Here is a 12,500-nt window from a genome sequence, read left to right as displayed (position 1 = left end):
TATACCACACAAGCTGAATTATTAGTGCATCAAAACGTTATTTTATGCGTGACAAGCGGTCGAAAATTTTAAAATCTCTTGCGCCGGCTGCTCGGAGGTGAATAGTACTTGCTAATCACTTCCGAGTTAACCAATCAGAGCGCGCGAACTATTCACTTGTGTGGTATATACTAAATAGAAGATATTACACGGCGGCGCGAAGATATGAATTTTATTTTCGAGTTGTAAAAAGAATATCATTTTTAAAATACGACGAAATGGAATTTATATCTTCAAGCCACCGTGTAAGTTTCCATGTCTTATATAGACAAACTGACTGTTTGTACAAACAACGGTGAAAAAGTGGGAAATGATGTCATCAATATCCTCACAAGCGAGGATAAGGAAGATGATGTGCTAGTCGAGTCCCGATTGCTGTTTCGTATGAACCTTACCAGAACTGTATTTTTCAGTAAAACGCTCGTTTCTATTTAGCAAGTCGAATGTCTTTTACCGTTATCTGTACTCTTACCGACAACGAGTATGCATCAACACAGTGGTCAAGATGTTGTGAACTCACGAGCCACAGCCGAGTGAGTCCACAAATTTTGACTACTGTGATGGCGCATATCAACGTGCAAGGCGAAAATGCTTCTTTTTTTTTTTCAGTGCGCGAGCTGAAAAAGGTATTGCGTGGCACATTGACGCGAGCAGCGTTGTCTGCAACGATAGCCAATCAGATTACAAGATTAGTAGCAATTCTAGTAAAAAATGTATATGTATAACTCTGATTCCAGTTAACTTACTCTTAACCCAGACATATACAGGGTAGCCCCAGGTGTATGAGTAGGTGTACGGGGTTATCTTGGACGTGTCTGTGCATTCGTAGCAATCGCGGCTTCCTCCTTCCCAGAACTCAATAGCGTTGCATCCTGGCCTAGCCTCACAATACCTTTGGCATTGTATAATACTCATGTAACTGGAAACGTAGGACCTTCCGGCGGAGGTGCACCAACTAGTAACTTGTGAGTATTTCGTCCATCCTGAAATATTAAAGACAGCGGTAATTAGATCATGAGACAACTCAGCCTTTTAAATAAACCTTTTGTTGTTTTTGCTTTGCTTTCTTTTATTATTATTTTTTTTACACTCATGTGTAAGAGAAAGGTAAAAACTTAAGTATTTGATGTCAAAATATATCTAACTTTTTTTGAGTGAACGTAGCAGGTATTTTGATTTGAACATGTGGAATACGAGGACTACAATGACTGTACATGCGTGACTGATCTCTCTACCCAGGCTTACTTTTTTCCAGTTATAATTGGGCAACTTGCTTCGTTTTTTAGGGTCGACAAAATTGAAACTATATCAGTATTAGAAGGAAGAAGCCACGTCCATGTATAGGATGCCGGTAAAGAAAAAGATGTATTTAAAACTTCGAGAGAGTTTGGATGACTGAAACAAACATATGTTTCAATAATTTGCTGACCTGATTATTCAGTATCATTCATTTTAATTTTGTGTGCTTGTTTCGTGTCTCTGTTTTTTTTTCTGAAATTTTCGCGAAAAAACTATAAGTTGATAAGGCAATTGATTCTTACCGGAGACTGGCGTCATTGACATTATTGCTGCGGAAGAAGCTAGTTGATAGAATAAGATTAAAATAAATGTCATTACTGCTATATTCTATCTTCTATTAACTGCAATTATGCATTCAAAATAAAACGCTTTTTGTTTTCAAAACAATTTCTGTTACATTTATGTTGAAGGCTGTCAACAGCATGCATTCTATTTATATTCCCTTTTGTTCACTTACTTCAGGTACAAGAGACTACTAGACCATAGTCTCTTGGTACAATGCACGCACCAAACCATCTTGCAGCATCTCGTGCGCAGCAATGTGAGTTGTTCACGATGGATATCATTGCGTTACTTGAAAACGAAGGCTTAATTTTGCGTTGTTTACCCTAGCCTGCGAGCAGGCTCACATTCGAGTCACACGCGCGAGTGGCGAAGAGAAGCGATCCGGCGGGAAGGAGTCTGGTGAAGAGGTGCCAAGCGCTCACGGCTACGCTATGTTCAACCCGACTCTATTAACATGTCCGATCGGTATCATGTTACAAAACAGTTTTAGGGCAAAATAGTTCCGTGATATTCGATTTTGCAATTGAATGATTATCATAATTCTGATTCTAGTATTTTTTTGTTCTTCTTTCTCTTTTTAATATTCTGTAGGACCTTCGATGTTAAGGTGGCTCAAAACAGTTTCCAACACTTTCCAAGACGTAGATATTGACGGGTCATAATTACCACTCTTTATCAAGTGATGCTACAATCATGGTATCAAAAAACTGCCCAATCACTGGTGAACACGTTGGTATTATTTTCGTGACACAATAGGTTACCATAGCAACAATATGACCTGCTAAAGACACCCTTAATTTTAGCTTTAAGCGCTTATAACTCAAAAACGAACTCGGTGACCCCCATTTTTTATTATTGATTTGTAATTAGCATGATCAGATGCAACTTTTTGCAAAGTTTAAAAAAATTCTGCAGAAGGGGTTCAGAGCCACCTTAAATTTTCAAAAAGTTAAGGTTGCTCTGAACCCCCTCCACACAATTTTTTTAAACTTTCTGAAAAGGTGCATCTTATCATGCTAATTACAATTCGATAATGAAAAATGGGGGTCACGGAGTTCGTTTTTGAGTTATAAGCGCTTAAAGCTAAAATTAAGGATGTCTTTAGCAGGTCATATTATTGCTATGGTAACCTATTAAGCGGCAAAATTAACAGCAACTTGTTCCCCGATGATTGGGCAGTTTGTTGATACCATGATGTTGGCGTCAACAAGTATAGAGTGGTTGTAATGACCCATCAAACTCTAAGTTTTGAAAAGTACTGGAAACTGTTTTCAGCCACCTTAAATCGAATTTACTTAACTGGTGAGATAATATTAGTATCTATTGGGCCGTACAAGACAACACCGAATAAATGATGTGTAATAGTAATTGGACAGGGTAGAGCACAATTCAATTAGTAATAGATTGCAATATAACATAGTCTGTTCACGGCTTTCACAGTACAGTACACTGGAGAGAAACATTTCAACTTTGTCAAAAACACTCACCGGTGGGTGAAGAAGTTAACAAGTTAGGAGGGGAATATATTGCTGCTATGCTTTGGACAGAAAGTGATGAAGGTAGCAGTCGAGTGAAGCCATCTAAAACAATAACAACAACAACAAATACGTGAATAAAGCAAAACAAGAGATTTGAAATCAAATATAATACATTATAATCGATAGGAAGCAATCTAATCATAATAATTTAAAGGCCGGGATTTGCTGCTAAAGGGGGATGATGTTAAATCACTTTCACCGACACTGAGTTGAATAATTGTTTTAGTATATACCACACAAGCTGAATTATTAGTGCATCAAAACGTTATTTTATGCGTGACAAGCGGTCGAAAATTTTAAAATCTCTCGCGCTGGCTGCTCGGAGGTGAATAGTACTTGCTAATCACTTCCGAGTTAACCAATCAGAGCGCGCGAACTATTCACTTGTGTGGTATATACTAAATAGAAGATATTACACGGCGGCGCGAAGATATGAATTTTATTTTCGAGTTGTAAAAAGAATATCATTTTTAAAATACGACAAAATGGAATTTATATCTTCAAGCCACCGTGTAAGTTTCCATGTCTTATATAGACAAACTGACTGTTTGTACAAACAACGGTGAAAAAGCGGGAAATGATGTCATCAATATCCTCACAAGCGAGGATAAGGAAGATGTGCTAGTCGAGTCCCGATTGCTGTTTCGTATGAACCTTACCAGAACTGTATTTTGCAGTAAATCGCTCCTTTCTATTTAGCAAGTCGAATGTGTTTTAGCGTTATCTGTACTCTTACCGACAACGAGTATGCATCATCACAGTGGTCAAGATGTTGTGGACTCACGAGCCACAGCCGAGTGAGTCCACAAATTTTGACCACTGTGATGGCGCATATTAACGTGCAAGGCGAAAATGCTTTTTCTTTTTTTCAGTGCGCGAGCTGAAAAAGGTATTGCGTGGCACATTGACGCGAGCAGCGTTGTCTGCAACGATAGCCAATCAGATTACAAGATTAGTAGCAATTATGGTAAAAAATGTATATGTATAACTCTGATTCCAGTCAACTTACTCTTAACCCAAACATATACAGGGTAGCCCCAGCCGTATGAGTTGGTGTACGGTGTTATCTTGGACGTGTCTGTGCATTCGTAGCAATAGCGGCTTCTTCCTTCCCAGAACTCAATAGCGTTGCATCCTGGCCTAGTCTCACAATACCTTTGGCATTGTATAATACTCATGTAACTGGAAACGTAGGACCTTCCAGCGGAGGTGCACCAACTAGTAACTTGTGAGTATTTCGTCCATCCTGAAATATTAAAGACAGCGGTAATTAGATCATGAGACAACTCAGCCTTTTAAATAAACCTTTTGTTGTTTTTGCTTTGCTTTCTTTTATTATTTTTTTTTACACTCGTGTGTAAGAGAAAGGAAAAAACTTAAGTATTTGATGTCAAAATATATCTAACTTTTTTTGAGTGAACGTAGCAGGTATTTTGATTTGAAAATGTGGAATACCAGGACTACAATGACTGTACATGCTTGACAGATCTCTCTACCCAGGCTTACTTTTTTCCAGTTATAATTGAGCAACTTGCTTCGTTTTTTAGGATCGACAAAATTGAAACTATATCAGTATTAGAAGGAAGAAGCCACGTCCATGTATAGGATGCCGGTAAAGAAAAAGATGTATTTAAAACTTTGAGAGAGTTTGGATGACTGAAACAAAGTAACATATGTTTCAATGAATTTGCTGACCTGATTATTCAGTATCATTCATTTTAATTTTGTGTGCTTGTTTCGTGTCTCTGTTTTTTTTTTTTCTGAATTTTTCGCGAAAAAACTATAAGTTGATAAGGCAATTGATTCTTACCGGAGACTGGCGCCATTGACATTATTGCTGCGGAAGAAGCTAGTTGATAGAATAAGATTAAAATAAATGTCATTACGGCTATATTCTATTTTCTATTTTCCATATTCCATATTCCACATTCCATTGTCCATATTTCATATTCAATATTCTATATTCTATTCTATACTCTTAGAACGAGTATTTTCTTTTCTCTGATTATCTCTATTTCATCACACAACGAAGATTTTTTTTATAACAGGAAAGCAACATCATCATGAGTGTCCTCCTTAGCATTGTTAATACAAACACCAACAGCAACAACAACAACTAAATTCCTGGTGTTGGTGACAAAGCAGCGACAGGTGGACTTGAATGCACGGCTGAAGCAAGCGAAATACACGTGAAACTGTTAGTTCTTTCTTAAGATCAATTATTAATAAGTTTTCTTAAAAAAATATATAGCATATACTCTTACCATAACTGAAACTGACAGAGAAATCGACTTAGTTTTCAAGTTCCGGAAACTTGCCAAATGGGACAGAGTTATGTAATTTTACTATTTGCAAGCTTGTATCTCGCCGAGAAATGACTGGTAAACAAATGGAAAACAAGCCTACTATATGACCTATCTTGCAGACATTTTATCAAGTAACCTAAGGTAACATAGGATCTCTTATACTCATTTAGTTTTTTTCATTCTCCTGTAAGTATTCAAATTTTATAAGTACCATATATCAATTAGTGTTGCTGTTTCACTAGTGTCCCCAAAAAATTTTACTAGGCTAAATACATGGACACTTTACTTTAATTGTGGCCTCGTGTAGACAAAAACGTATGTTTCTAAATATAAAACCTATTTACTTACCGCGTGTGGAAGATATCAACGGTGAAGAAGTGGCAAAATTGCACGACGATTTTACGATTGAACTCATTACTTGTTGACCTGCATGTGAGGTAACAGATTTATATTTATTTGAACCCAGCCACCGTCAACGTGTTTTTTTATCACTTTAAAGTCATGTTATAAACCAACATGTTTGGCGCTTCACCCTAACTACTACAGTATTATGTTTGAAATTATGCCGGCTAAATGCGTCAAGCCCCACAACACAGAAAAACTGAGACAATATTTATCTTACGTGGTCGTAACCAACATCATTAAAGTGATGAATTAAAAAAGGTGCTTTGTCAAACAAGCATTTTACGATAACTGCAGAAATTCTTGCGCGCTCATTGGGTAATTTCATCGTCAATAAGCTGACAGACACACGGAATTATAATTTATGCGATGCAACAACAAGTGAGAGAGGACAATTTAACAATTTGTTATCGAAAAAAAAAACTGAAGTCAGTTTTTTCATGCGTCTGTCTTGCTATTGACAATAAATTTCATCATAACATTGTCACAGAAGCCTCCAGGTCTACTCGGCTCTCGCCTCGTGGATCCACCGCCACTTTGACAATGTTCTGAGCAAACTCATGATCAATAACAGGACAGACGCATGAAAAACTGACGTCAATTTGTTAAAGGTAATTCTCTTACTCTTTGACACAGCATAATAGTCAACAGAAAAGCCTGAATACTGGACACTGCCATCTGAACGGAATTTCACATAGAGAAACCTTCCACTGCTGTGGATCTTGGGCCCCTGATACCGCTGACCGCAAGCTCTTGTAATCTTGGGGCTCCATGCTGAGTTTCCATCGAAAACTTCGAGGTAGTCATAGTTACAGGAGGATGCATGTTCAAGATGAAATGATCTAAATTGTAGATATATATAATGACCACGAGGAGCCTCGATTAACAAGGAACAACGCTCGTTACTTCCATAGTTCGAAGGGTAGTTAGGACTTGTAAATCGACCATTCAGTTGGCCGTTCATGAAATAAGGGCAGGATCCTGTTAAAAAGAGTAAATGCAAAAAAATTCAATCACGATATGTTTGAATCTCGTGGTCTTCCCACTCAGCAGTTACTTTTTCTTATATTTTGGTTGGTTATAATATCAGTTTTATCAACGGAGTTGATAATGTAAATTGGCCACCGTACAGAGATTCTAAAAGCTGACGTTTCGAGCGTTAGCCCTTCGTCAGAGCGAATCGCTCTGACGAAGGGCTAACGCTCGAAACGTCAGCTTTTAGAATCTCTGTACGGTGGCCAATTTACATTATCAACTCCGTTGATAAAACCAAATTTTTGTATACTACTTCCCCACCGACGCAGCACCACAGTTTCTTTAGAAACTACCCCTTCATTCATTTATAATATCAGTTGTCTGTTTAGTTTGTTCGATGACCATGAAACATGTAAGTAAGATTTAAACTCCCTTAAAGTTGAAAAGAGCCAGAATTTATTCCACCGGCCTAATTTTATGACTAAGCTGGCTCAGTGACTTCCTTGTATTTCCTTGAATTTCTCCACAATATTTTCTACTAAATTACATGGATAACTTATAAGAAAACTGAGAAAACAGTAAATTCTTACCACTGACTGCCACTGTTGAAATTGCTGATGCGGACGAACCTGGAAGATGCGATAAAAGTTATGCGCATTATATATTACATTGCATAATATATAAAAACTGTTTGTATAGGTAATCATACGGTTTCGAGTTCAATTAATTTGCACGAGTGAGTTTCAAAAAGCTGAAATTGCACGAGCCGCTTCGGCGAGTGCAATTTCAGCTTTTTGAAAAAGTCACAAGTGCAAATTAATTCCAAATTGAACGAGAAAAATCGTATGATTACCTATTAATAATTTAGACATGAAAAAATTTGCGTGAAGGATGTTTTGAACTTTACGGACTCTGAACTCTCTTCTCAGTTTTGTGCGCGCGCTTATATAACCTCAGGTGATTTTAATTGTCACGCAATCAGGCAAAAATTGCGCCGTAATTGCGCCATCCAGGGCGCGCGCTTGATTTGAAAACAAAAGATTTGATTGGTTATCTGTGAACTTCTTTGATCATTGACCAATCAGAATTCTTGCTTTATTACCTTTTTTTTGCATTCAATTACCTCTTTTCTGCACTGTGTTAAGGAAAAACTGCACTGTTCTCAGCCAATCAGAATCGAGTATTTTTTTCATGTATATTATTAGTTAACAAATTGTATGTGGTTTAGCGTTGTCTGTACTTTTATCGACAACGAACGCGAGCTGAAAAAGGCATTGCGTGACACTTTGACGCGAGCAGCGTTGTCTGAACTCTTACTGGCAATGACAAATTAGCCAATCAGATTGCGAGACTAATAGCAATTGTGGTAAAAACTGTGTTTTTTCTATGAATGACGAACTGAATTCATCTTGAAAGAGAAACGAAAAAAGGACGTGCGCATCTCCGATTCAGGGAGTTGTACCTGATTGGCATTAGGTCGTCAATTGAAATAATGTAGAGGAGTTTTTCACGGCTTCAGAAAGTAGCAACATCGTTCCGTTGCAAAAAAATTGATCTGCTACTTAGTGCACGTCTTACAATTCAATAGAGAAATTTATCTTTTTGCCAGATTGCAAATTATCAAGCTAGACTTTAACAACAACAATAACAAAGCTAAATACCTTGTGCAGAACTTGGGGCAGGCGTTATTCCTGTTGAAAGCGGACTTGAATAGATGGCTATAGCAACAAATACACGAAGATGTTACTTGCTCTATAACAGTCATAACTCCTTCTAATGTTACTAAGGAATACAATAGTCCATTTCCGATGTATACAAATTCTAACATGACTCTGAGGGCTTCTGTTCGACGTCATTAGTATTAGAACGTTGATACATCGACATAAATGAACTATTGTAAACAGGCTGGTGCAATTTAAAATCTCAGGATCATTATTATTAAATGTCGACTAGCGAATTCGTGAAGATAAAAAGCGAGAAAAAAATACCTGGAGGCAAAGAAGAGGAATAACGGTAAGGCCAGTACCAGCTGTATCTTTTTTTACGGCTTAAGATTGATGACGGGTTTGAGCATTCATCCACATCTAAACAAAAGATGAAATAAAGTTTAGAAGCCTCTGTATGCTGAGCTAAAACGATTGTCTCTCTCAGTTTGACATAACCACCCCGAGGGGGGGGGGGGGGGAGGGTACTAAAGAAATTTAATACGGGAGGCTCCGCCTCGAGGTCCGATTCCTTACACTTTTATATACCATTTTTTGGCAGAAAGGACACCCCTTTCGAATACCTTCCATTACAAATGGTACCCCTTTCGTACACCTTAAAATGGAAAATAGTATCCCTTTCACATGTAAATTAAAACAGTACAGTCATAAGGTATGTGTGTTCAAAAAATTTTAATATGAGGCGCTTTGCATACCTAAATGCCAGATTTCCCTACCCTTTCATGTACTTCGACTCGTGAAATCCCTACCCTTTTATATACCTGAAGCGGAGCCTCCCCGTATAGGCCATTATAGGGAGCATCCCCCGGGGACATAACAAGGGATGGTGATGCAGTTCATATGTGAAATGTTGGCGAGATTGTTTTTAAGGGGTTCGTGCCGAACCCGAAAACTGAAAGGTCAGTGTTGCCAAATGCGCTCTCCAATGGAAAAATTCCGGTTTGAATTTCCGGAGATTTCCAAAGACAATGAAACATCATTTTCCGGAATTTACGGAAAAGTAGACAACCTTGCGAGATACGGGCGTTTCCCATTCAACCAAAGCTTCCCAAATTTTGAGACAAACGGTAAGGAAATTTCCTGGGAATAGTCCAGTAAATCCGGGGCTTTACCTCAGGGGAAGTGTCCTCTTTTTGGCAAATTTTGAAAATACGCAATTCTCTATTCAGTCCTAGTTTCTTTTGGCCGCGATCACAGCGAGTTAGCCAGACATCCCGGGAAAAGATGAATGCGATGCATATTCGAAAATGGATTAATCTTTTACCTTATAGAATCTTGCCACTTGCCCGGCGATAAATACTAGCTACAGTTAAGTAGTAATTCTAATAAAAATAATGTAACCGTGGCGTACTTGTTTGGTTTTCGTTGTTGTTTCGCTTGGCTAAAAATGTGCGAAGATTTGTGACGCGTGCAGAACCATTGTGCCGTTCATGAAAACCTTTGTTTTGCAACCGTTTCGCTGCCGAGGTTGTGGTTTGTAGAAGATCCCTGACGTATTGTTGTTCTTAGCACAGAGTACAGACCTCACTGCGTTCGGTCTGTACTCACGACCTCAGTCAAGCTTTTCCCATACAGACCTCCTGCTCGCGGTTAGTAAGTATTTGTGACTTAAACCTCGAACTCATTGAATAAGTCCATGGCAAAAAAAGTGCGGGAGATGAAAAATGCGAATGGGAAGGCCTTGTCGTTTTCCCGGCACTGCGGCGTAGTCAAACGAAAACTTCTGTTCTATCCGCCTCAGGAAATTTATGGAAATTCACATCGAAATTTTTGGTCGAATGGAAAGCGCCCATGTATACCGCAATTTTGGGTATTTTTAACTAGAAAGTTCCGTTCTATTTGATTTCCTGCTGGAAATTCTGGAATTTTTGGTTGTATGGTTCATTTTTCGGAAATTCATTAATTTCCAGATTTTCTGGAGACTTTTCTAGGTATTTTCTGTACCATATTGTCCCTGTTGGGAATATTCGGAATTTTTCGTCGAATGGAAAGCACCCCCAAAATGTGACCTCAAGAAGGGCAAATATCAATCCTAAAATATTAAAAATGCTCTGTCGCCTTAATTGCAAAATGAACAAAGTGAAGCTGGGAAAAAAAAAACTGACTTTCACTGCAAAATTAAAGAGACTTTGTTCATTCAAGAGCTAAAGCCTTCCCTTAACGTCAATGTCAGTAGTGAGAAGTTGCTGCTTTATTAGCTATTACTCCTCATGATGTCTTGACAGGTTTACGTACTGCTGCAGATCATTTTTCTCAGTCTAGGTTCCAGACCTCTAATGTTTATGATATATATATATATATATATATATATAGTTTTCAAAAAATTGTAACGATCACTTCTGACATGTATGAGACTAGCATACGAAACGTCAAGTTCTATAAAAAATGCGTTTGAATACAATGTTTATCACCACTGTTTGTGTTATTTTCTTAATGAAGCTGGGAATTTGTGCATGGTGTTTTTAGTAGCTGTCCAAAAAACAATAGGATTCATGCTCATTGAACCTAAATATGTTTAGTTATCTCACCACTGCAAGTGAATATATGAAAGTTCTTCTTATCTCACCATTGCAATAGTAGCCGTCAGCAATAAACGTCCTTTTGGAACAAACTCCAACACGAAAGGTCCAGCTTTTGGTGGAGCTGAATCCAGGTGTAGGGGGACCATCTGAGGTACATCCACGCCCCACCACTGCACCACGATCCATGGTAACAGAGTAATTTCCGCGCATGCTCATTACAGCCTGGGGCAAGCTAAAGCGAAGAGTGAAGCCGTTTTGATCGATGGTGACGTCACTGGAAGAACGCGTGTCAAGTTTGTATATCACGTGACCTTCCAAGATGATTCGTATAAATTTCGAATGGCGTGGTCTCTTGATCTGGTTTGGAGAAAAGAATGTTGTTCAGTTTGTATACTATCTTTTAGCCTGTAGTATTTTGTTTGATATCTTTTTTCGTTTGGCTTAATTCTGTCTTAACATATGCCTCTGTAAAACAAACCAACAATGTCACAGATCCTTATTGCCATTGTTACTGAGTCAGTAAAGAGGTTGGTAAATAACGTCTTGTAAACTGACGTCTTCTAGAAATCCCCTTGCGCTTTTTGAGAATGTTAAGAAAGTTAGGTGGGATTTTTATTGGCCTCTTCACAAAATGAAACCAAAATTTTGAACCCTGGGAGTCTCCCGCAGGTAGTGACCTCGGAGCTCGGCTTCATTTCGAATGGCAAGCTAGTTGTTATATATCTAGGTTTAGAAAGAGAAATCTGTTCACCGTCCTGCTGCGCAGGTTTTAAGCGGCTTACATTACCTGTTGGTCAAACGTGATGTTGAAGTCAACAAATCCAGACCCCCACGGCCAGTACAACGTGGGTATCAGAGGAGTACGGGTTGATAAAATCGGTCTTGGAGTATTGTCTGGAAAATAAAAATTAAAGGCTCTTTAGTGTCAGGAGGATACCACTTCCTCTTGATCGATTCTAAAATTTTACACTTTGTGTTTGTACTTACTTGATCCAACAAGAAGGGTAATGCATCTCTGGTCGCTTTCCATTCTTTAAAGAGAAAAGAATCTTTATCAGCTTACGATATCAAAGCTTGTAACCATTTCCAGAAACGTTGCAATAACCTGCGAACAATCTTGTTTATTAGACAGGACTGCAAGCCTGATTTAGGGGGGGGGGGGGGGGTGGGAACACACATGTATTAAAGGGACGGGGGTGCTCGTCTGAAATTTTGAAAAGAATCCCTAAGAGGTCCCAGGATCCTGCATGGTGGGCGTGGCTTGAAATATTTTTCACCCCTAAGAGGTACCAATTCTGAAGCAACACATTATCTCCTGTCTGTGTTTTCAGCTCAATATCCTAAAAGGTACTGTAAAAAGCTCCCTCTGTGGACCTGTTGAGGCTGAAAACCCTAAGAGGACCCAAATCG

General features: G+C 38.5%; 1 protein-coding gene across 3 annotated transcripts in view; it reads right to left on the bottom strand.

The window, feature by feature from the left end:
* Positions 1-12,500, bottom strand: part of LOC138013415 (deleted in malignant brain tumors 1 protein-like) — a 38,317-nt gene that overhangs the window by 14,974 nt on the left and 10,843 nt on the right. Inside the window, exons 6-18 of one of the 3 annotated variants that reach the window (XM_068860487.1) lie at positions 12,078-12,121; positions 11,878-11,984; positions 11,135-11,447; positions 8,833-8,928; positions 8,506-8,562; positions 7,435-7,473; positions 6,494-6,850; positions 5,816-5,893; positions 4,972-5,010; positions 4,171-4,407; positions 3,111-3,203; positions 1,581-1,619; positions 786-1,022 (exon numbers count right to left, since the gene is read on the bottom strand). In XM_068860487.1, the coding sequence (XP_068716588.1) occupies positions 786-1,022; positions 1,581-1,619; positions 3,111-3,203; positions 4,171-4,407; positions 4,972-5,010; positions 5,816-5,893; positions 6,494-6,850; positions 7,435-7,473; positions 8,506-8,562; positions 8,833-8,928; positions 11,135-11,447; positions 11,878-11,984; positions 12,078-12,121 (1,736 nt within the window). Of the gene's footprint in view, positions 1-785; positions 1,023-1,580; positions 1,620-3,110; positions 3,204-4,170; positions 4,408-4,971; positions 5,013-5,287; positions 5,331-5,815; positions 5,894-6,493; positions 6,851-7,434; positions 7,474-8,505; positions 8,563-8,832; positions 8,929-11,134; positions 11,448-11,877; positions 11,985-12,077; positions 12,122-12,500 lie in introns of all 3 variants that reach the window. The other 2 variants (XM_068860488.1, XM_068860489.1) reach the window with 2 other exon arrangements.

The sequence above is a fragment of the Montipora foliosa genome, chromosome 8, assembly GCF_036669935.1.
Source record: "Montipora foliosa isolate CH-2021 chromosome 8, ASM3666993v2, whole genome shotgun sequence".
Taxonomy (NCBI): Eukaryota; Metazoa; Cnidaria; class Anthozoa; order Scleractinia; family Acroporidae; genus Montipora; species Montipora foliosa.
This window is presented reverse-complemented; position numbering and strand designations above follow the sequence as displayed.